Source organism: Girardinichthys multiradiatus, chromosome 22 (genome assembly GCF_021462225.1).
Source record: "Girardinichthys multiradiatus isolate DD_20200921_A chromosome 22, DD_fGirMul_XY1, whole genome shotgun sequence".
NCBI classification, from domain to species: domain Eukaryota; kingdom Metazoa; phylum Chordata; class Actinopteri; order Cyprinodontiformes; family Goodeidae; genus Girardinichthys; species Girardinichthys multiradiatus.
Genome location: NC_061814.1, coordinates 14769069 through 14789266, shown reverse-complemented (window position 1 = coordinate 14789266; position 20198 = coordinate 14769069). Strand labels below are relative to the sequence as shown.

The following is a 20198-nucleotide window of genomic DNA, read 5'->3' as shown; positions in this document are numbered from 1 at the left end:
CTCAGCTAAGTCATACAGTAGGGTACTGGAAATACATCCCTCTCCAAAATTATTGGCACCCCTGGTAAAGATGTCTCAAAACTTTTAAGAGAAGTTGTTGCTATGGAGACTTGTACTTGGTAATACCAAGATGCTGCAGTTTTTCAACAGTTAGCTCCTCCTCACTGTGCCTGGTGGCAAGATACATTTGGGTCTATTAGTCTTATTTAACACAGTTTAAGTTGTATTAAACTTTTAAAATTCTTACTCTGACTGTAGAGAGGCAAGTTTAGGCCAGCAGCTATTTTACTCGTTAGTATTTCTAGATTTGAAGATCAAAAATATCTGCTTTGATTGATAGGCATGATCTCTTGTCTTTCCCACTTTAAAGAGTAGCTAAGAGAAGTGGGCCTCTGCGCCCAATAATTTCCCTACCTCAAAGACAAATGAAGTCATGGATTATTAAATAAACATTTCTTGAGAGTCTGATCAACTTAAAAAAAAGTAAGAATAATAAAACAATGTTTTAGTTCAGTTTCTTTTTATAGGAATAGGTAGGGGTGAAGTATTTGTGTCACTGGTGCTTTTATTTTGAACAGTTATTTCTGGACATATCTTTTTCCCCATGGAATAAATATAAATAACAGTTGAAGTGCAAAGTTTTAGACTGCTTTCACAATAAACGATACATATATGGAGGACTGTTTTGTTCCTGTTGATGTTTGCAGGGTCACTCACCCTCTTTCTCAGGTTGTAAGTGAGCAGCAGGTTTCTGGAGAAGTGGTTGGCGAACGCTGTGTAGAACTCCAGGACCTTCTGCAGAGCGTCACGTTTAATGACGTGAAGGTCGCAGTAGGTCAGCGCTCTGACGTTTGCGCAGGCCTGAGCCAGAGTCACCTCCTTCCAGAAAACATCCCCAAATACATCTCCCTTACCTGCAGAGAGAGGACACATTTTTAAACAAGGAAATCACTCTGAAACCTGATCTTTAGGTTAGGCACAGACACAAGCATGTCTGAAGGGCTTATAAAGAAGCATCAATAATAGTATGAAAATATTGAATGAATGCTTTAAATGTGGCCATACAGTGTTTCTTTCATGAGAAGGAATGTTAGGTTGCAAGGTCTCTGAGTTCAGATTTATGCTTACAACATCCTATCTATCTACATTTTGTTGATCTATTTCAGCTTGTGGTGTGTTTGTCAGAACATTTCACAGTCAAGAACGTTTTGTGATTTCAAGAGATTTTTTTTCCTTTAGGACCCCTGTGAAATTAAATGAAACTTTTTCCAGTTTTTCCTGTAAAATGTATCATGTCCCAGATTTAGGTAACTTATCAGTTACTCAATTTGCATCTGTGTGTTTTTTGATTTCTTTCTAAAGCTAAAGGTAAAAAAGGTCATCAAAAAGACTTTCTATTCTGGCCAAACATTAAACACACGTCTGCAAAATTTATTTTATTACTGTATTACGTTTCATCTACCAGATCCTGTATTTTTACATTTTTGGATATCGGACTTGATTGCTAATCCATTTCTCAGGGTTACAGTACTTTACTGCATTTTAAAAGACATTTTATCTTAAGAAATGCTGGTTTAGCTTTAGTCGTGACATGAAAGCAGTTCTTAAAAGAAGCTTTATGAGCAGCTTCCCTATTTTTCCATAGATCAACAAATCATTTCCCATTAATTATTCTAGACATTATTTCAAACATTTTGTTTTTTTCAGATTAATTTAACTGATCTCTGACAGCATAAACATCCTTACCTCCATCTGCACTGCTCACATGGCTGCAGAGCCGATCATCACCTCCACTCAAACACTTCTGACTGTTGTTAAGTGTGGCTGATGCTCGATTAAACAGATTTCTTAACTTATACAAACATGACTTTTAAATACAGAAAGGTTTATCCAAAAATGAATCAGGCTTTTTGAGAATGTTTAAAATAAAGCAAGTTGTGGATTGCCCTGATTAAAGGCTTTCAGCTGCTCCATAAATTGTTTAAGTAAGTTGTTTATTAATGCTGAAAATGGCTTAGGATTATATGTAAGTATGTTTTTAAAGGCAGATTTAATAGAGATGTTAACTGAACATGTGCTCAGTATGCCGCCAGTTGCAACTCATGCTCAGAACTATTATGAGTTAAAGGGCTCAACATGACCCCATGAGGAGTTAAAACCAAGAAGGTTTACAGAATGATTCAATAAAATGTTTTGACCAGGAAAAATATTTATTGGGTCTCCTTAGGATCACAAATGTCCAACTTGATAGTTTCATATATCAAACTATCTAAAAAAGCAAATAACATTAAATTCCACCCTGATGTCAAGATAATCCTCTTCAATGTTTGTTGACATGTTCTGTCTTGTATGAATATACTGTATATGCTGCTTGTTGTATTGATAACAATGCTATTTGCTTAATGAGAACCTTGGCGATAGTATCCTGCTTATAGCATCAGGCTCAATTACAGTATTTATTCAAGTCAACAGTATGAACCTGATATTTACAATTTAAATTCAACAGTTTAACCAAAAAAGATCAAAGGTATTACTGGGCTTTCAATCTGCCATTTATTCTTCTTCTTTTGGCATTTCCCTTTCAGGGGTCACCACAGCGAGTCATCTGTCTCCATCTAACCATCTTCTGCATCTTCCTCTCTCACACCCACTACCTTCATGTCCTCTTTCACTTAATCCATAAATCTCCTCTTCAGTCTTCCTCTAGGCCTCCTACCTGCCAGTTCTAGCCTTAGCATCTTTCTTCAAATGTACTCACTATCCCTTCTTTTTACATGTCCAAATCATCTCAGCCTGGCCTCTCTGGCTTTATCTCCAACACATCTAACATGAGCTATCCCTCTGGTGTACTCATTGCTGATCCTATCCATCCTGGTCACTCCCAAGGAGAACCTCAACATCTTTACCTGTGCTACCTCCAGCTCTGCCTCCTGTCTTTTCCTCAGTGACACATCTGACACTTTTCTCCACTGGTTCCAACCTGCATTGACATGTTTCTTTACCTCTTTTTTACACTCACCGTTGCTCTGGACTGTTAACTCTAGGTACTTAAAATCCTCCAACTTTCCTTATCTCTGTTCCTTGAAATCTCATGGCTCTACTTGAGTCCTTCTCATTCACACATATGTATTCTGTCTTGCGCTGGCTGACCTTCATTCCTCTTCTTTCTGGGACGAACCTCCATCTCTCTAGATTTTCCTCCACCTGTTCCCTGCTTTCACCACAGTTTACAATGTCATCTGCAAACATCACAGTCCACGGTGATTCCTTTACCACTGTACATTTTGTTATAAATATAAAACATTCTGCTGGGTTTTAACCGTCAAGAAAAATGTGTACTGTTTCTATATGTGTTACAAACAAGATCAAAGAAAGCTTCAGAACTTTAGTCCTTGTCAGTATTGTCACGCTGGTTGGACAAAAGTGCTGTAAAGGAAATATAACCCCATATTCATCTTCTGACCAACCGTTTTTTTTTTTTCCCTATGACCTAACCAGTCATCAGCAGGTGAAAAAAAACACTAAAGCAAAATGCCTCTAGAATATTTCTTTCCCCAAAAAAGCCACTAAAAAGATTAACAATAAAAATATTTATAATAATATTCTTGGTATGTAACAAAGCTGAGGCTTTCTCTTGAATTTACAAATTCCTGATTTTCCAAAATGCTTTCTCACTACTGAAAGAAGCCTACATGCTTAGACACACACACACACACACACACACACACGGATGCACACACACACATGCACGACTCACACAAACACACACGTGCAAACACACATGTACACACATTACTATCATGTCTTACTGTTGAATGAAAAAAAAAATGTTCTGCAGATAAATATAGAAAAAATGACATTTTTTGCCAGACTTGCCAGAAAAAGAGCAGAAAAAAAGAAGGTTTCATATGACTTTCAGGGCTTCTATTACAATCGAAACACTGTGATTCCGATCATTCTATAATAGATCTATTCTGGCATCCAAGAATACTGGCCAAATACAGTACATTAGAGGATATTAACTAACTATATAGCAGACTAACTTTGGAATTACCAGCCAATACATGCAATTACTAAATTAAATGACCTTTTTTGAGTAACCGTGTGAATGAATGCTGAGTCCAAAGTTTTTATTCTCTTCAGTGTTAATGTTGATTGTTTATGAACGTCTGATTTATTTTAAAAAGGCATCCGTGTGCATCAGATATATAACGGTCAGTACTGCAGAGCATTCACAGTTTTTTTAACCTCTGAAGACCTTTTATTCACAGATAGCATCAAACCAGCCACAAATTGGCGAAGCCTTCTAAAAAAATCAATACAAACTGGACCCAGGCATGCATTCAGGACATGTGACTGTTAGGAGTGCATGACACAGGTATTGATCCAAACTCTATAAAGGAGTTTATGATTGTAGCTTTCTGCTCATACAAAGAGAAAAATCTTAAAGGACTGTCTCAGAGAAAGAGGAACGTTTAAAAATCTCCACTTTATGTGTGTCTTGTAAGTTTTATGTGTATTTTTGGCCCAAAAATCCCATCTTTAAGCAATTTGCAAAGTGGATTTAGCTACAACATCACTGCCAAATGTATTATTGCAGCTGCCGATATAAAATAATGGTAAAAAATATGTTAACTTGCATAACATTGAAGTTGTTACCATCTTTCTTTGCCGCTACACTTCATGGATTCATGAGGAGAAGTCTTTGTAAAAGTGTCCATGGATCCAGAATAAGTAATGGGACTGACTGTTTTTAAAGCAGAAAATGTCAGATTGGTCACAAAGTGCTGCAGAGAGGATTATGTATCAGACCGGAGCAAACACATTCTAGTCCAAATCCTGAATCATCACTCAGCAGAAAATGATCCTCAATCAGCTCAGCTTTTGCTGCTGTCAGTGGCAGTTTACAAAGAGCCACTGAACAGAAACAGAAAAGCAAAATTAGAAACCTTTATAACAAAAACGTTTTCTTGTGGTGAAAAAGATTTTCTTTACACAATACTGTAGCAAGCCGTTTCATCACTGCCGATTTTTTTAAGCTAATGACCTTCTGAGATAAAAAGTGTATCTGCATTAAAGCATGAGAAAGCAACAATTAATATTTATTGACAGAGTCAAATCTGCCTTGAGGGTCTAAGTGCCACCTTGTAAAAAAATTGCTTTGACCACGTCTCTCTATATTTAGAGGTAAACTGCATTATTTAGCTATGTGTAACACTCCATTGCACATACCGTATAAACTTATAAATATGAAATACCAGCAAAAGTCTAAATTTAAGTGACCGTTACAGTTAAAAGACTACTATGTACAAGTAACAATGGTGGTACTTGGACTGGTACTGAGAGGAAATTTTGGTATCACAATGATTTGCAAGGTAAATACCAACAAATTAACTAAATCACTGTTCTGTGGTGCTCCAGTGCTAGAGGCAACAGATTTCACTAGGCCCTTCAAGTTGGAAGTAGATGTGTGCGACAAGGGAGCTGGTGGAGTGTTGCTGCAGGACGGTTAGAAGGACATGTGCCATCCTGTCAGTTACTTTTCTGTAAAGTTCAAGCCTCATCAGTTGAGATACTCTCTATTGGAAACGAAACCCTTGTGATGCTTCTTGCACTGCAACATTTTGAAGTATAAGTATATGTTAGCTCTACTTCATCTCCAGTGACAGTGTTTGGCCTGCCAGAGCCCTCGGTCTCCGCGTGCTCACGAGGAGTAAGAGAGACTGAACTTCCGGTGTAATGTGACTATAGACTCACGTTGATCACCGGTAGGTCACAGGTGATGTTATTGTTATTCATTCTCGACCTACACATGCACAAGAATGATCTTTCAGTGCTTGAAGCACCACCTCTGGCAGTAATTCAGGATTCATAGAATGGGGTACGAATCATGCACCCAAAGTGCATGATTTGTACCCCAAGAAAAGCAAATTGTTAAATGATGTTTTTTTCTCACTGCGGCGGCCATATTGGATTTTGAGATCAGGGTTGGCAAGAAACCTCTGACTTTCACACTTGGCATTCTAATTTTAGATAGGCCGTTCTATTATATTTCACAACTTGAAGCTTACGCATTTCAACTTTGGCACACATATAAGTTCCAAGTCCTTTTATAAAAAATATGGCTTGGTACTTTTTACAAAAAGAAGCACTGCAATAGACCAAACAATAAAAGCTAAAACCTACAGTCAAGTCAAATATTTCACAGCTCACCTAAAATAGCCACCACCTCATCATCCTGAATGACTTCTAAGGATCCAGACACCACAAAACAGAGGCTGTCGACACTTTCACCAGCGTGGTAGATCAAGTCACCAGGAGCGCAGTGGATCGTCTGAAACTCCATAGCCAGAGCCCTAAGACACCCGTCGCTGGCCAGTCGGAAAGCTGGATGCTCTTTGAAAACCTTTCGGTTGAGATGAACACAAATATCTGCTCTCATGTCCTTTGGACAAATCTGCAACACCTAGAAAAAAGGAGAGAGTAGGGGTTGGAAGATAAATGTTCAGAGGACACCCATCCCAGCCTTTGTGTATCCCACTGTGTTACATAAAGTACTGTCATATACTCTTGTGCCGTTCCTAATTAATATATACTTTGCTTCCGAGGAGCAATACTTTTAAAAGGTTAAAAATGAAAACTAATTTTACTATGCCTTGATCTTTATTTAACCCACATTAAAAGTCATAAAGAAAAAACTAAATGGGCATCCAGTGTTACTGTCCATAAACTCGAAACTAATAAAATGGCACCTTAATACCAAATACTTTTCAGCTAATACATATAATACACATTTGATGGACCACTAGTAAATGTGTTAAAATCCTTAATAGAAATGTACCTTTCACTGCAGTAGGATAATCTCTGTCTAACAATGTTATAAAAATCCACCTTTAATTTGAGTAGATTTATTCAATGGGGACAAAATCGCAAATTAAGAATCAATTTATTTTGAACAAAATACCTGGAGGCACAGTTTCTTTGTACAACTGCTGTCAATATTTTGTAAAAAGCCACATTTGCCAACAGGACAGCACTCGGTCTTTTTTAGTATTTCGGAGGTTTGAAGCATACGGAGAGAGCAATTTTGGACCAATTCTCTTTGCAAAGTCTCTCTAAATTGCCCAGAGTTCTGGGTCTTCTTTTATGTTCTCTTATCTTTAGCTCACCCTGCACAGTATTCTAGGATTTAGATCAAGATAATTATTTGGCCATTTGTTTTGGATCTGTATCCTGCTGCAATTCCAATGACGAACCATTTTTAGTTTACTGGTTGAAGCCAGCAGATTAAATATCCTTTTATTTTCAAACACTTTATGATGCCATGCGCTCTAACAAGGTTCCCAGGGTCTTTGGAACAGAAACACGCTCACAGCATCACAGATCCTCTACCGTACTTAACAGTAACCATGAGCTGCTTTCCCATGTATTCAACTTTGTTTCATACCAAACCCAAATGAAGTGTTTTTTGCTGAAAAGCACAACCTTACTCTCATCTGGCCAAAGTATGTGGTTCTAGTTAAAAGTCCCAGTCGTGTTTAGAAAACAAGTTACATCTGATTTGGTGGGACTGAAAACTGTTTTTCTGCCATCACATTCTGCATGTAGAGATAAATATTTTTTTCATAGAATGTAAATAAAAACTTTGTTTGTTTTCAATATTGATGATCCTTTGACATTGATTTATTTTTTGAGAGATGCCTGTCTTCTTTCCTGTCAGAAACAAACTTCTTGGTTGAATGAAAATAACTTTAAATCTAAATCTGCCAGGGATGTGAATTCATTTGGGCTTAACCGTATACTGTCTGTGCAGCAGGTGAATCTGATTCTAACCTCGGCCCGACATTTGAATGCAAAGAGAAAACACCATAAAAATGGGTCCGCATCTCACAACTTACAAAGTCAAGTAAAAATAAAAATAAAAACTTCAGTTACGGTCCTTATTGGTACCTATAATTTTGCTACTGGTAATTTTGTCAAACGCAATTATTTCTGACCAAATGCGCTCAAATTAATGGTTGGTGAGTCAGTCATTTTCTGCCGCTTCTTCCATAGTGGGTCGCGGGGAATGTGTCTGTCTCCCGCAGTCCATGGGCGAGACGCGGGGTACACCCTGGACAGGTCGCCAGTCCATCGCAGGGCAACACAAACACATATTCACACCTAGGAACAATTTAGAGAAACCAATTAACCTAACAGTCATGTTTTTGGACTGTGGGAAGAAGCTGGAGTACCCGGAGAGAACCCACGCATGCACGGGGAGAACATGCAAACTCTATGCAGAAAGACCCCAGGCTGGGAGTTGAACCCAGGACCTCCTTGCTCCAGGGCAAATATCCATTTCTTTTAAAGATTTTTACACACCTTTACAAGGGGTGACAATAAATGTGACTGTGCATTTGGATTTATTTTACTAAGTCAGTGGAAGTGTGAGTCATTCTGGGTGACTTAAGCACTTTTTATATTTCAATTACACAAAAAGAAGCGTGAAGGTAGCTATCAGCTCAGCGTCTATTTGCTTGCATGCTGAGTGTCACAGAGTGGCATCATGTTGTTCACATACGCCTCATCAACGGGATGCCAGGCTGTCAGAGGGCCCTTCCTTTAAAACAAATCTCTTTGAAGGTGAATGGCAAGCAGAGAGATTATGTGCCGTTTTTAGCACCTTTAGTGCGACCTGCAGCCACACAAAGATCAAGAGAAAGACTACAGGGGCACAATAGGCTTTAGTTTGCTTCTGATTACAAAGGGGTCATTAAGTTATAGAGAAATCCTGGTGGTAAAATGCATGTGTTGTTTAGAGCTTTGCTTCTAATTTGAAATGAAATAGTCAAAAAAATTCACTTTAGACAAGTGGATTTTAATTAGTTGCACCAATAAACGGTTTCTGGCTTCAAATCATCTGAATGGCTCCAGTCCAAATGAGCTGTTTTCAGCTTTAAATGCCTAATCTCGAAACACTCAGCTCATTTTAACAACATCTGGAAGGCTGGAGGTAAATGTGAGCCATAAAAAAAGAAATGTAAATCTCATGAGGAAATTTTACATGGTGATAAAGAAATAGCTAGTTAAAAAAAAAAAAAAAAACTTTGTTCAATGAGCAGTATAATTAATAAGTTATTTCATTTAAAACTTAGTCATTGGTTAAGTTAAATATAAAAGCACCCAAATTAACCATCAAAAGTCCTCGTGCATCATATAAAAAAGCACACATTTTCAAAAGCACAGCAATATAAAACAGCAAATTAAAGACATAAAAACATTATGCATGATCATGAACATTCTGAATAGCTACACACCATAAAGTAATTGAAATATGTAAACAATTTAAATGCAAATGATCAAAATGTAATTTCACAACAAAGTTTAAAAGGTAAAAAGATGACAGCTCTGCACAGACTGAGATATACATTATCAATGTGATGCTCTAAAAGGAAAATCTGTTGGATTAAATGTATTTTGAGCTTGACTGTACACTCCTCCCTGGCTTCATAATAAAAGATGTACATTGGAGTGACAAAAAACATAAAATGTACATTACAGTGGCATGATAAAGGAAAGTAAAAAAAAAAGAAATTAAGTAAAATTTGATGTAAAATTCGAATTAAGCAAAAGTTGGACTACAGCCTGAAATTAATGAATGCACTCAACATAAAATCAAATGTTTCTCCCTGGTGAGGAGGCAGATCCTTTTCTGACTCATTACGCGTCTAGATAATGGGTCAGATAATGAATTTTCCTTTTAAAACTGGTCCACGCCTAGACCAAGATTCAGAGACTTCCTGGTGCTCTGTACCTTCCTCCTAACTGAGCCCAGCTCAGTACCAGTCTATTGGGGAGGGGTCTTTTACAGGTAAATGCTACTCACTGTGGACAGCGAGGTCCTTTATGATGTCTGTTCCAAGATGGAAAATCCTAATTAATCTTTATGCCCAGTAGAAATGTTTACCAATATGTTTTAGTTCATAGTTCAAATAGAACAATCAAAGGAACTCTGAACAAACGGGATTTTAACCATGATTTAAAAGAACTCACGAATTCAGCTGTTTTGCATTTTCGTGGAAGTTTGTTTCATTTCAGTGGAGCATAAAAATTGAATGTAGCTGGGGATGCAGAGTAGATTTCAACCGGAAGACCTGAGTGCCCTGGAAGGTTGATACAATGACAACACATCTTTAATGTATTTAGTTATTTATAAACTAACAGAAGCATGTTTAAGTCTATTCTGAGATACAGGAATCCAGTGTAAGAACTTTGGAACTGGGTCGATGTGCTCCACTTTCTTAGTTTTAGTGAAAACAAGGGCAGTAGCATTCAGGACTAACTGCAGCTGTCTCGTTCATTTTAGGCAAACCTGTGAAGACACAGTTGCAGAAACCAAGTAAATATATTTCTAAAGGTGCAACTGACATGAAATTCTCCCCAGATGTCTGTAATAACCCATCTAGTCCAAACATCCAAAGAAATCAATCCGTAGTTGTCCATAAATTATGTGTAATATATTGGAATGAAAAAGTATTGAACACATAAAGAAAGGGAGGTGTTAAAAGCAATGGAAAATCATGACACCAGCTGAAATATATCAGTAATTAAAAAACAATCCTGCCACTTAGTGCAAATTAATATCAGCTGGTTCAGTCCCAGCAGATGGTCTATAAAAGGGTGTGTGATTACCAAGGTCTCACACAAAAAAACATCCCATGGTGGAGAAAAAAAAACCCCATTGAGCTCAAGCAAGTCCTTTGTAACCTCATTTTTAACAAAATCTACCGATGTCATTGGTAACAGAAGAATTTCTAAACTGCACTGAGCAGTGAGGACTGCCGCCGGAAGAAGAAAGAACAACATTACACCATAAACCGCGTAAAACAGTGTCACCTTTGGATGTTCTTGACTTTGTTTCACTAATATAGTTAACTCATACTTTATTGAGCTAGATAATCCAACTTCCAAGTACAAAGACAACACACCATTATTCATTTTAACCTATACAACACTTCTTGTGCAAAGAGGTTTAGTTTGGTAAAATGACCAAAACAAAACAGAGAAAAAAAGTTGGAGAAAACCGAACAGAACACAGGAGTGTTGAAAGGTAGATTTGGTCTTGGGATCACGGTGCGAACAAACAGGCATTCTCAAGCAGATCAATGCATCGTTCCCTCTGCTTTCAGCACCAGCCTGAAATGTGAGCAGCTCTGGTACCTGCTGCAATCAGAAGCTAGAGAGGAGATAGCAGCACACCAGGGAACTTCTCCACAGACAGGGAGCGTTGTAGATGACCATTTAGAATATGGCTACTGACATCATCATGTACAATACAGCAAATACTTATTAACCTAATTTACATCTTGCTTCCATGTATATAGTGTTTAGATTATGGTACTGTATCTTGTCTAGAGTTTCTATTTATGTATATATATATATATATATATATATATATATATATATATATATATATATATATATATATATATATGTATGTATTTCAATTTTTTTCCAAATTTTTACTGTACTGTAAGTATTTAAATAATATGTACTACTATAGTTTCTAATTCTGTTTACTTTTTACTTATTATTGTTTCTATTATATTTTTTATCCTTCCTTACTACAGGTGCACCTTGTCCTGCCGCTGAAACTATTTAATGCCGTACTGGGGGGGTGAAAAAGTTTATCTTATCTCTGTTAATAATTGTATGATTGTTATAGGAGTTTATGTGCTCATTTATTCGACTATTAAGGCGGTGGATCCCTGCACTGTCGAGTCCGTAGTGTTTCATTAATTCGCTGTTATTTATTGTACGGAGAATATCTTTCCTTTCGCTCGGTCTTCCTGCCATCTTGCCTGCATAAGAAACTCGTAGACTCACTAAAAGTCCTCCTCACTGCTCTAAACTTTTGTTCACTTTAGGAGCTCTCTCAAGGCCTAAGATGCTTCGTGAAGAACTTTTATCTTAATAAGGAAAAATTCTAAGAAAAATCTTACGATTCAAGAAATTCTAAGATTTTTCTTAAAATGACGTCACTAGAACCTACTTTTAGTCTTAGGATTCTTTGTGAATACGGGCCCTGTACTTTACATCACTTTCTGAGCGGTGAATAGTATATATCTTTATATATGACATTTGACAATGATGAAATAAAATTACTAATTTTCAATGAACTGTTTCTGCGGTGGTTCAGTGCATTGATGTATTACAACTCTACCATTCTGGAGGGGTTAGAGCAGTAACATCCATACAATAAAAAAACTATTCCCTAACATAAAACCCTGTGGGACACCTATTGTAAAATGTAAATAATTGGATTCATGATTTTCAATTTTAACAATTTGGGAATGACACAAAATGTACATTTTTGTAAAATTAACAAAATAAAACAGTAAGGTTGTTACTTAATTTTGGTCACTGCCTTGCCAAAAATCAATATTTTGTAGGATCACTGTAACTTCACAGTACACATTTGTAGTATCATAGTTTCAATTTGTATGCAAACTTCCATAATAAATATAACAATTATAATAATGACACACTTACAGTTATTGAGCCGAATAACTTTAAAATTTTTACATTGTATAAAATAACATATCAAAGAGTAAAGTAGTTACTTAATTGAGTCACTGTCTTGACAAAAAGTTTTATTTTGTAGGACCATTTAGGCTTTTTGTATACAGTACACATTTCCAGTGCTATGGTTTCAGTTGTTAAGCAATATCCTATTTATATAATAACAATAAAAAGAATAAGAAAAGGAAGAAACGTTTATATTGATAAAGCTGAATAACTGTTAATCAAGGACTTGTATTGATGTTTAGAACGTCAAACTAAAGTCTTCATTATCCAAATGTTCTTTAAACAACTGAGGCCTGAACTTTATATTAGTTGAGCTATGAGTGATGAGGTTGTTTCTGAACCTGACAACTATCTAGAAATTAGAAAAAATTGGTTGATATATATCAAATTTGGTTATTTTGGTAGCAAGCTGGCCCTAATTTTTGAAACTAGACTTGAACATATTCTTTAATCTGAGATAACAACTGTGCCCCATCAGGCTTTTAGAGCAGCCAATAGGCATGATAAGTTAATCACTTCATCCACTGATTTTCTCATCTGGATGTACCAATCACAATGAAACAGAATAAAGCTGCCCCAAAACCCAATGACCCTTTTCCATTACTCCTGAGTCCAGTAAATTAAATCCATTCTTTCCAATTAGTCTTTCTGATGTGTTTACGTGAAACTTCCTTACTTGAAAGCCATTTTGATGGAATACCTTAAGGTCACCTTTTATACTGTACATATTGATATCCTCTTACTTTCACCAGTAAACACTGTCATGAGCTCTAATAATGATAATTGTTAAATAGGAGTCTAACAAATGTTTGAGTTATTACTTAAAGGCTCATTTTCCTGCCCACAGTTCTTCTTTAAACAGTGTTTAACCACTAACTAACCAGGCCAAACAGTTTCTAAATCAATTTCAGCACTTCTGTTTAATTGCTGGATGCACATCAATAATTTAACCCTTCTGTGTCTTTCAACGTGGCTTTTAAATGAATGGGAAGTTGCTCGCTGTGTTGGTAGAGGAGTAACATGTTTTTGGCAACTGAAAAATATCCCTGTGGTAAATTTCCAGTGTGAAGCTGAACTAAATTCAGTTGGGGGCTTTCTTGGATCTCTTATCCATATGATAAAGCCTTACATTAAATAGCACTGTAGTGCTTTGACTGGAAAATAGATTTTCACATTTTTTTAAACTTAATTTCTGCATTAAAGGGATAGTTTACATTTATTTGCAGATTTCTGCTTATCTTGCTATCTTACTTGCAACAGATAGATATCTTGGCATCTGACAACATGAAGTAGGCAATACGATCTTTAAAAAACAACACATCATGTCCTGATCTAAAGAAATACAAGAAACAAAGTCCAGTGAAATATTTCCGTCTGAAAGACTCACAAAGCCATCTCTACTCCATGCTGCCACAGTGAAAGCCAATATCCACAATTAGAGAAAACACTGAACACAGCAGTGAACCTTCCCAGGAGTGGCTGACCTACCAACAACTCCTCCAGGACATCTCAAAAGAACCTATGACAACATCTAAGAACTCCAGACATCACTTGTCTCAGTTCAAAGTGAGTGTTCATGAATTATCAATAAGAAAGCAACAAAATGAAAGTGTTTGGAAGATGTGTATCCCATTATATCTAGCATGAAACTAACATAGCATTTCAGAAGATGTGGTGGTGGAACTGTGATGGACCATAGCTTCCTTACTCGCTCAGGACCAGGATGATTTGCTCTAATTTATGGACCCCTGAATTTTGCTCTCTAGCAGAAAGTCCTGAAGCAGAAGATCTGACAGTTCTTTATGCTAAACTCAAGCAGAACTTTGGCATGCAGCAGGAGATTTGAAGCACACCAGTAAGTCCCACTCTGACTGATTCATAAAAAGAAATAAATAATAATTCAAGGCTTTGGAGTGGCCTAGTCAATGGCTGGACTTGAGTCAGATTGAGATGCTGTGCTTAAACAAGTCATTCATGCTAAATGCTTGCCAGTTATCATAAACGCTGCATGGCAGTTGCTGCTGAGGATGGCACAGCCAGTTATTGGGTTTGTGGGATATTTACATTTACACATAAGGCAAGACTGGTATGGAAAGCTTATTTCATTTAATCCATGAAATCCTCATTTGCAAATTGCATTTTGTATTTACCCAAGTTATCTTTATCTAAAAAATATAATATATATATACCGTATATATATATATATATATATATTTATTGATTTTACACTTTTCAGTGTGACAAAAAGCAAAAACATTAGAAATTTGAACGGGGGCAAATAATTTTCACAGCACCGTGCAGTCGTGTTTCAAATGGGATGATCACTTATGTTGCAGCCTGGAGTTGTGTTAAAATGCCAGAAATGTACTTTTCTTCTGCTCTCACAAACCATTTCTGCTACAGCTAATGTTTGTTTCATTAAAGTGAAGATGTTCAGTGAATTATTCACCATAGGTAAGATATTTACTGATCACACCTCTCAACAGAAGCCCACTTCAAAACATAAACTATATAGCCAACGTGTTGGGTCACGGCACCAAATTAATGAATTCTGGTGTTCTAGAATGAACACACCCGTAAACCATGTGTACAGAATAGTTAAAGTTGCTATTGTTAGCAACAGTCGGTCCATCAACCAACTGGACCTTATAGATTAAGAATAGGATGTCATCAAAGTTCATGTACATGTAAAAGTAGACAGATAAATACTTTTGACAATATAGTTTATCTGAAATTGCTTGGTTATTAGAGCAGTAGCCTCTGTTACACCTTTGATAACCAAAAACCTTCAAAGTCAGAAATAACAAAAATCCATCTCTGCAGACACCTTTTCAAAACTGAATGTAAAATGTATTAAATCCACATAAAAACTGAGGGGTATAATAACAAGAATGCTAAGGATATTTTTTTCTTGCATATTCAAGAACACTGATTCAGAGTGCATGAATTATTGGAATTTGAGAGAGGAACACGTTAAGCCAGACTGTACAAGCTCCTGGCAAAACTTACTGGTTCCCCACACTTGGAAAATGTTCATTAGATGCGACTCGAAGTTCTGGCTTTGTTAAATGTGCCTCAAAACTATATAAAATTCTTGCAAATAATGCTAAGTTTTGTTTTCAAATCAAGACTTAAAAATCACGAAAGACAAAATGAAGATTTTGTCATGTTTTAGTTTTGTTGAGGACCCAAATGCAGACATGATAACAGCAGCAGCATAGTGAAAAACATAATATTGAACAGAACAAAAGAAGAACTACAATAATTTGGGTTTCACATGCTGTACTTCTGCCAGACAAAATGCCCACGTATTACATTTGATTTGGTTTCTGATCAATAATATAGCCTCTAAAAGACATGATTCCATTTTTTTTGGGCCAAATGTGTTGTAATTATTTAAAATACCAAAAACATTGCAGAAACAGGAGGACATACCTTTTCAGTGTCTATACCCCGTGACATAGACCAGGTGGAGGCGATATAGTCCATAACTCTTTCACTCAAGCCTTTGGGGACCTGATAGAGTTTAAGGAAGTCCCGAACACTGTTGAGCATCTCGTGGTAACGATTAGTGTTGGCATACATCTGCTGGAAGATGGTTGTCACGTTACCAAAGATGGTGGCATAAAGAAGGGCTAGAGAAAAACAGAGAGAAATTGCATGACACCATCTAACGCAAAATTATAGATTTATTTTATTTGAACTTTTTCTTGGTAGAAGATTTTTAAAAACATACAAAAACTTTATGAATTATATGATTTTAGTGAATTAATTTTATTTTGAAAAGTGACATTTGCTGCTTTGTTGATTTGCTATAAATAAATTCTTTCTCGTTCAACATTAACCATCTAACGCCAAAAGTATCACTTCAAGCATTTCTGAGATCACTACCTGTAACAAAGTTAAAAATTTCCTCAAAAAGCTGTGGTATCGAGTAAAGGCTCCCACAGAGTTCCTGTGCATGTACTGTGAGCACCACAAACTCCACACACACAATTTCCTACATTTCTTGTGACAAATTCCTACATTTGCCACACTTTCTGCCATTGCGTCATTGGACGAGGGGAAAGACCGAATTTGTCTTGTAGCTTTAGAAAAACAAAAGAGAAGAAGGTGGTACATAAACATAACGGTTTTTGGGTAAAATAATTACATTATGTAAAGGAATGAGAAAACCAAGGAATTTTTTTTTTTATTGTTTGCCTTGTTAAATGTATTTCATGGATTTATAATTTATAAAAATCACAATTTTTAAAGTTTAGGAGAAAAATGTCCTCTTAATGCCCAATGACTTAGATGTCTCTCAAGATGCAATATGACCTAGAAGAAACTTACTCATACTAAGCTGAATTTTCTCTGGGAGAAAATAAATTTTCACAATCAATAAATACAGTACAGTGCAGATGAAAAGGTTTTTACACTTTTTCAAATCCAAGACCTTTCGCATAATGCTTCTTCAGGAAACTTTGGCAACAACAACCGTATCAAACTGTCTTTGGAAGTTTTTTCTGTATCCTCAAGCCCAAACATTCAGACTTGAATAGGCTGGAAGAGAAGCATCGATGCATAACTATTTTTGGGTTCATCTAGAGATGCTCACTTTGGTTTCAGACCTCTGTAGGACTTTTTTTCCCCCCACCTGGGTTTAATTTTTGCTATCCTTCAAGTTATTGTCTTGTCAAAAGCCAAACTACACCTAAGTATGTGGTCTTGAATGTTCTAGAAACTTTCAGTCAAAATTAGGCTATATGTCTCGTCATCCATGTTTCACTCCATACTGACGTGTTTAACTGCTTATGTCATATAAAACATATAAAACAACCCCTCTGGCTGCAGCTTCTAGCAAACCTTACATCATCTTTATTTTAAACTGAACCAAAGGAATACTCGTACTCGTTGTCTTTATCCGGGAGCGGGTCGCGGGAGCAGCAGACTCAGCAGAGACGCCCAGACATCCCTCACCAAAGGAATAATTTACAAAAAATAATAATAAAAAAAAAGATGTAACTTCTCATTTTTTAATATTGTTTGTTTCCTTAGAGGCTAAAGATGAAAAAGTTTTAATAAAGCCTCGGATATGAAGAGATTAAAATGCTGATCAAAGTCCCTTGTAATCTTTTACATTAAATCTGAAGATTTTCTGTTTCTTCGTCTGTGAATCATTCAGAATCCTATTAATTCCTATTAATGAGGAATGGCCTCAGTCTGGCCACACATCCATGAAGTTTTTATTGTTCTGCACTGATAGTTGCCGTTCTGAAAGACTTCCATCCCCAGTACCCTGCAAAAGTATCCATACCCGTTGAACCTTTTCACATTTTGTCACCTTAAAACCTTAAAAAGTCATTGTATTTTATTGGGATTTTATGTGATAGACCAAGACAAGATAGTGCATTACTATAAGGTGAAAGTAAAATGAGGCATGCTTTTGAAATTCTTTTCATTAATAAAAATCTGGAAAAGGTGGCGTGCATTTGGATTCAGCCTCCCTGAGTTAATACTTTGAAGAACCACCTTTCTCTCGTACAGCTGCAAGTCTTTTAAGTCATGCCACCATGGGCTTTGCATAAATAGAAACTTAGAAACTTAATTTTTTGCCTATTCTTTACAAAATAGCTCATCCTCAGCCAGATTGTATGGAGCGAAACTGGTAACACCAATTTTCAGGTCTTACCTCAGATTCTTTATTGGATTTAGGTCCATCTTTATGTTTATGGGTCATTGCCCTGCTGAAATGTGAGCATCCTCCATAATCTTTTCCAGCCTGTATTTAGCCTCATCGATCTTGCCATCAACTCAAGCGTAATGACGTCAGTAGCCACTGGTACCATCAACAAAGACAACATGTCTAATAGAAAGGGAAAATGCGATGCAGATTTCTCTCGCTGCAATATTTGAGAGGTGAAGAGCAAGGCCAGCGGCAGGAAAACGTTTAATCTGAGGAAGCACCTGGTTAAGCACAAGATTTTTTTCAAGGCTGAAGAGTGCACAATTTTCGACAACCTCAGATCGCCGGATACAACTCCTGCATTCAGCACCGTTCGCACGCCTGCATCCGTTAGCGACTCGTTGTCTGCAGCCAGCAACATGTGAGAAGAACTGTTTGAAACAACTGAGATGTAACAATACAAACAGCTGGATGTTGTTTTAATATATTCATTACAGTTTATATATTCTCATATAAATATGTTAAATTGAAAAATTTAACATATTTATTTAGACAAATTAACATTTATTACCGCAAGGGTAAAGCACATGACCCATATACGGAGGCCTTAGTCCTCAATGCAGGCTGTCCTGGGTTTGAGTCCCGGCCTATTGACGTTTACTGCTTGTTATCACCCTCTCCCACCCTATTTCCTGTCAGCTCACTTTCGAAAAAAAATTGAAAAAAAGGCCACTGGTGCCTAAAAAAATGACCAAAACAAATTTACCTTTTTAAAAAAATTACCTTCCAGCCATTCTTCCATTAAGGGCATAAATGTGGAAGGCACACCTGATAGTTATCTTGTCAACAGATTCTCCCACATGAGCTGTGGATCTCTGCAGCTTAGGATAATGTTTCATAACTTAACCCTGCTTTAAACTTTCTCCCTGACCTGTCTTCTCTGTTCCTTGGTCTTCATGATGCCGTTTGTTCGTTAATGTTCTCTAACAAACCTCTGAGACCTTCACAGAACAGCTGGATTTGCACTAAGAATGAACTACACACATATAGACTCTACTTACTAATAAGGGCAATAGTTCACTCTGGATTTTATTTAGAGGTATTAGTGTAAAAGGAATTGCTCACAACTATACACTTTTCAGTGTTATTCTAACATAAAACTAAGGTTTGTGGTTGTAATATGTCAAAATGTGAAAACATTTATTGGGGTATGAATACCTTTGCAAGGGGCCTCATATTTATCTGCCTTATTAGGACCAAATGTGCCTCCAGACCACATCTAATTTGACGCCATGAATGCTTAAATGAATCATTTTGGAAATTACAGAGCATTAATCATAACTGGGCCCAAATATAATCAAAGACCTCTTGCTAAAAGGGAAAATCTACTATTACAGTTTCAGTTTGAGATGTTTTGAGCTGTCTTCATGGTGCTACATCCTACATCACAAATTGATAGAAGACTTTTCTGAAAGCCAAAAGAAAAGAGTCAAGCAGCGGATCAGAGATGGCAACAGCTGGCGAACACGCGTGGATCAAAGCTATCAGATGTCTGCTCTGTGTGAGCAGTCCTCTCCTGGCAATGGAGCCCTAATTAGCCCTGCTTGAAGGGATGGAGAAGGAAACATGCCAGCCAAACATTTCAATTACCCTCTGATGACGATAACAGTAACCTGCCAATGCATCGGTGCATGTTTGTTTATTTCACAATGCTCAATCAAAGTGCTAAAAAACTGGGCAGCGGAATAATGCTAATTAAAAACAGCTCATGATTCCTTTAATGGGAGAATCATCACTATCTCTAAGCTGCAAAGACATGTTATCACAGGATTCCGACCTAAAATATTCTTTGCAGCTTTAACACCATTTAGTGAGACTTCGGGGATGACTGCGCGTCTTTGGAAAGCAGGAAATGCTGTTACAAAGGAAACTCAGTTTCTCTGTGCACAGAAGAGCTTCA

The 20198-nt window shown here is 36.8% G+C and overlaps 1 protein-coding gene across 3 annotated transcripts in view; it reads right to left on the bottom strand.

The window, feature by feature from the left end:
* kcnh1a (potassium voltage-gated channel, subfamily H (eag-related), member 1a) overlaps positions 1 to 20198 on the bottom strand; it is a 93261-nt gene that overhangs the window by 19871 nt on the left and 53192 nt on the right. For all 3 annotated transcript variants that reach the window (XM_047352264.1, XM_047352265.1, XM_047352266.1), the window contains 3 exons: positions 16006 to 16205; positions 6214 to 6466; positions 718 to 914 (listed from right to left, as the gene is read on the bottom strand). In XM_047352264.1, the coding sequence (XP_047208220.1) occupies positions 718 to 914; positions 6214 to 6466; positions 16006 to 16205 (650 nt within the window). The remainder of the gene's footprint in view (positions 1 to 717; positions 915 to 6213; positions 6467 to 16005; positions 16206 to 20198) is intronic.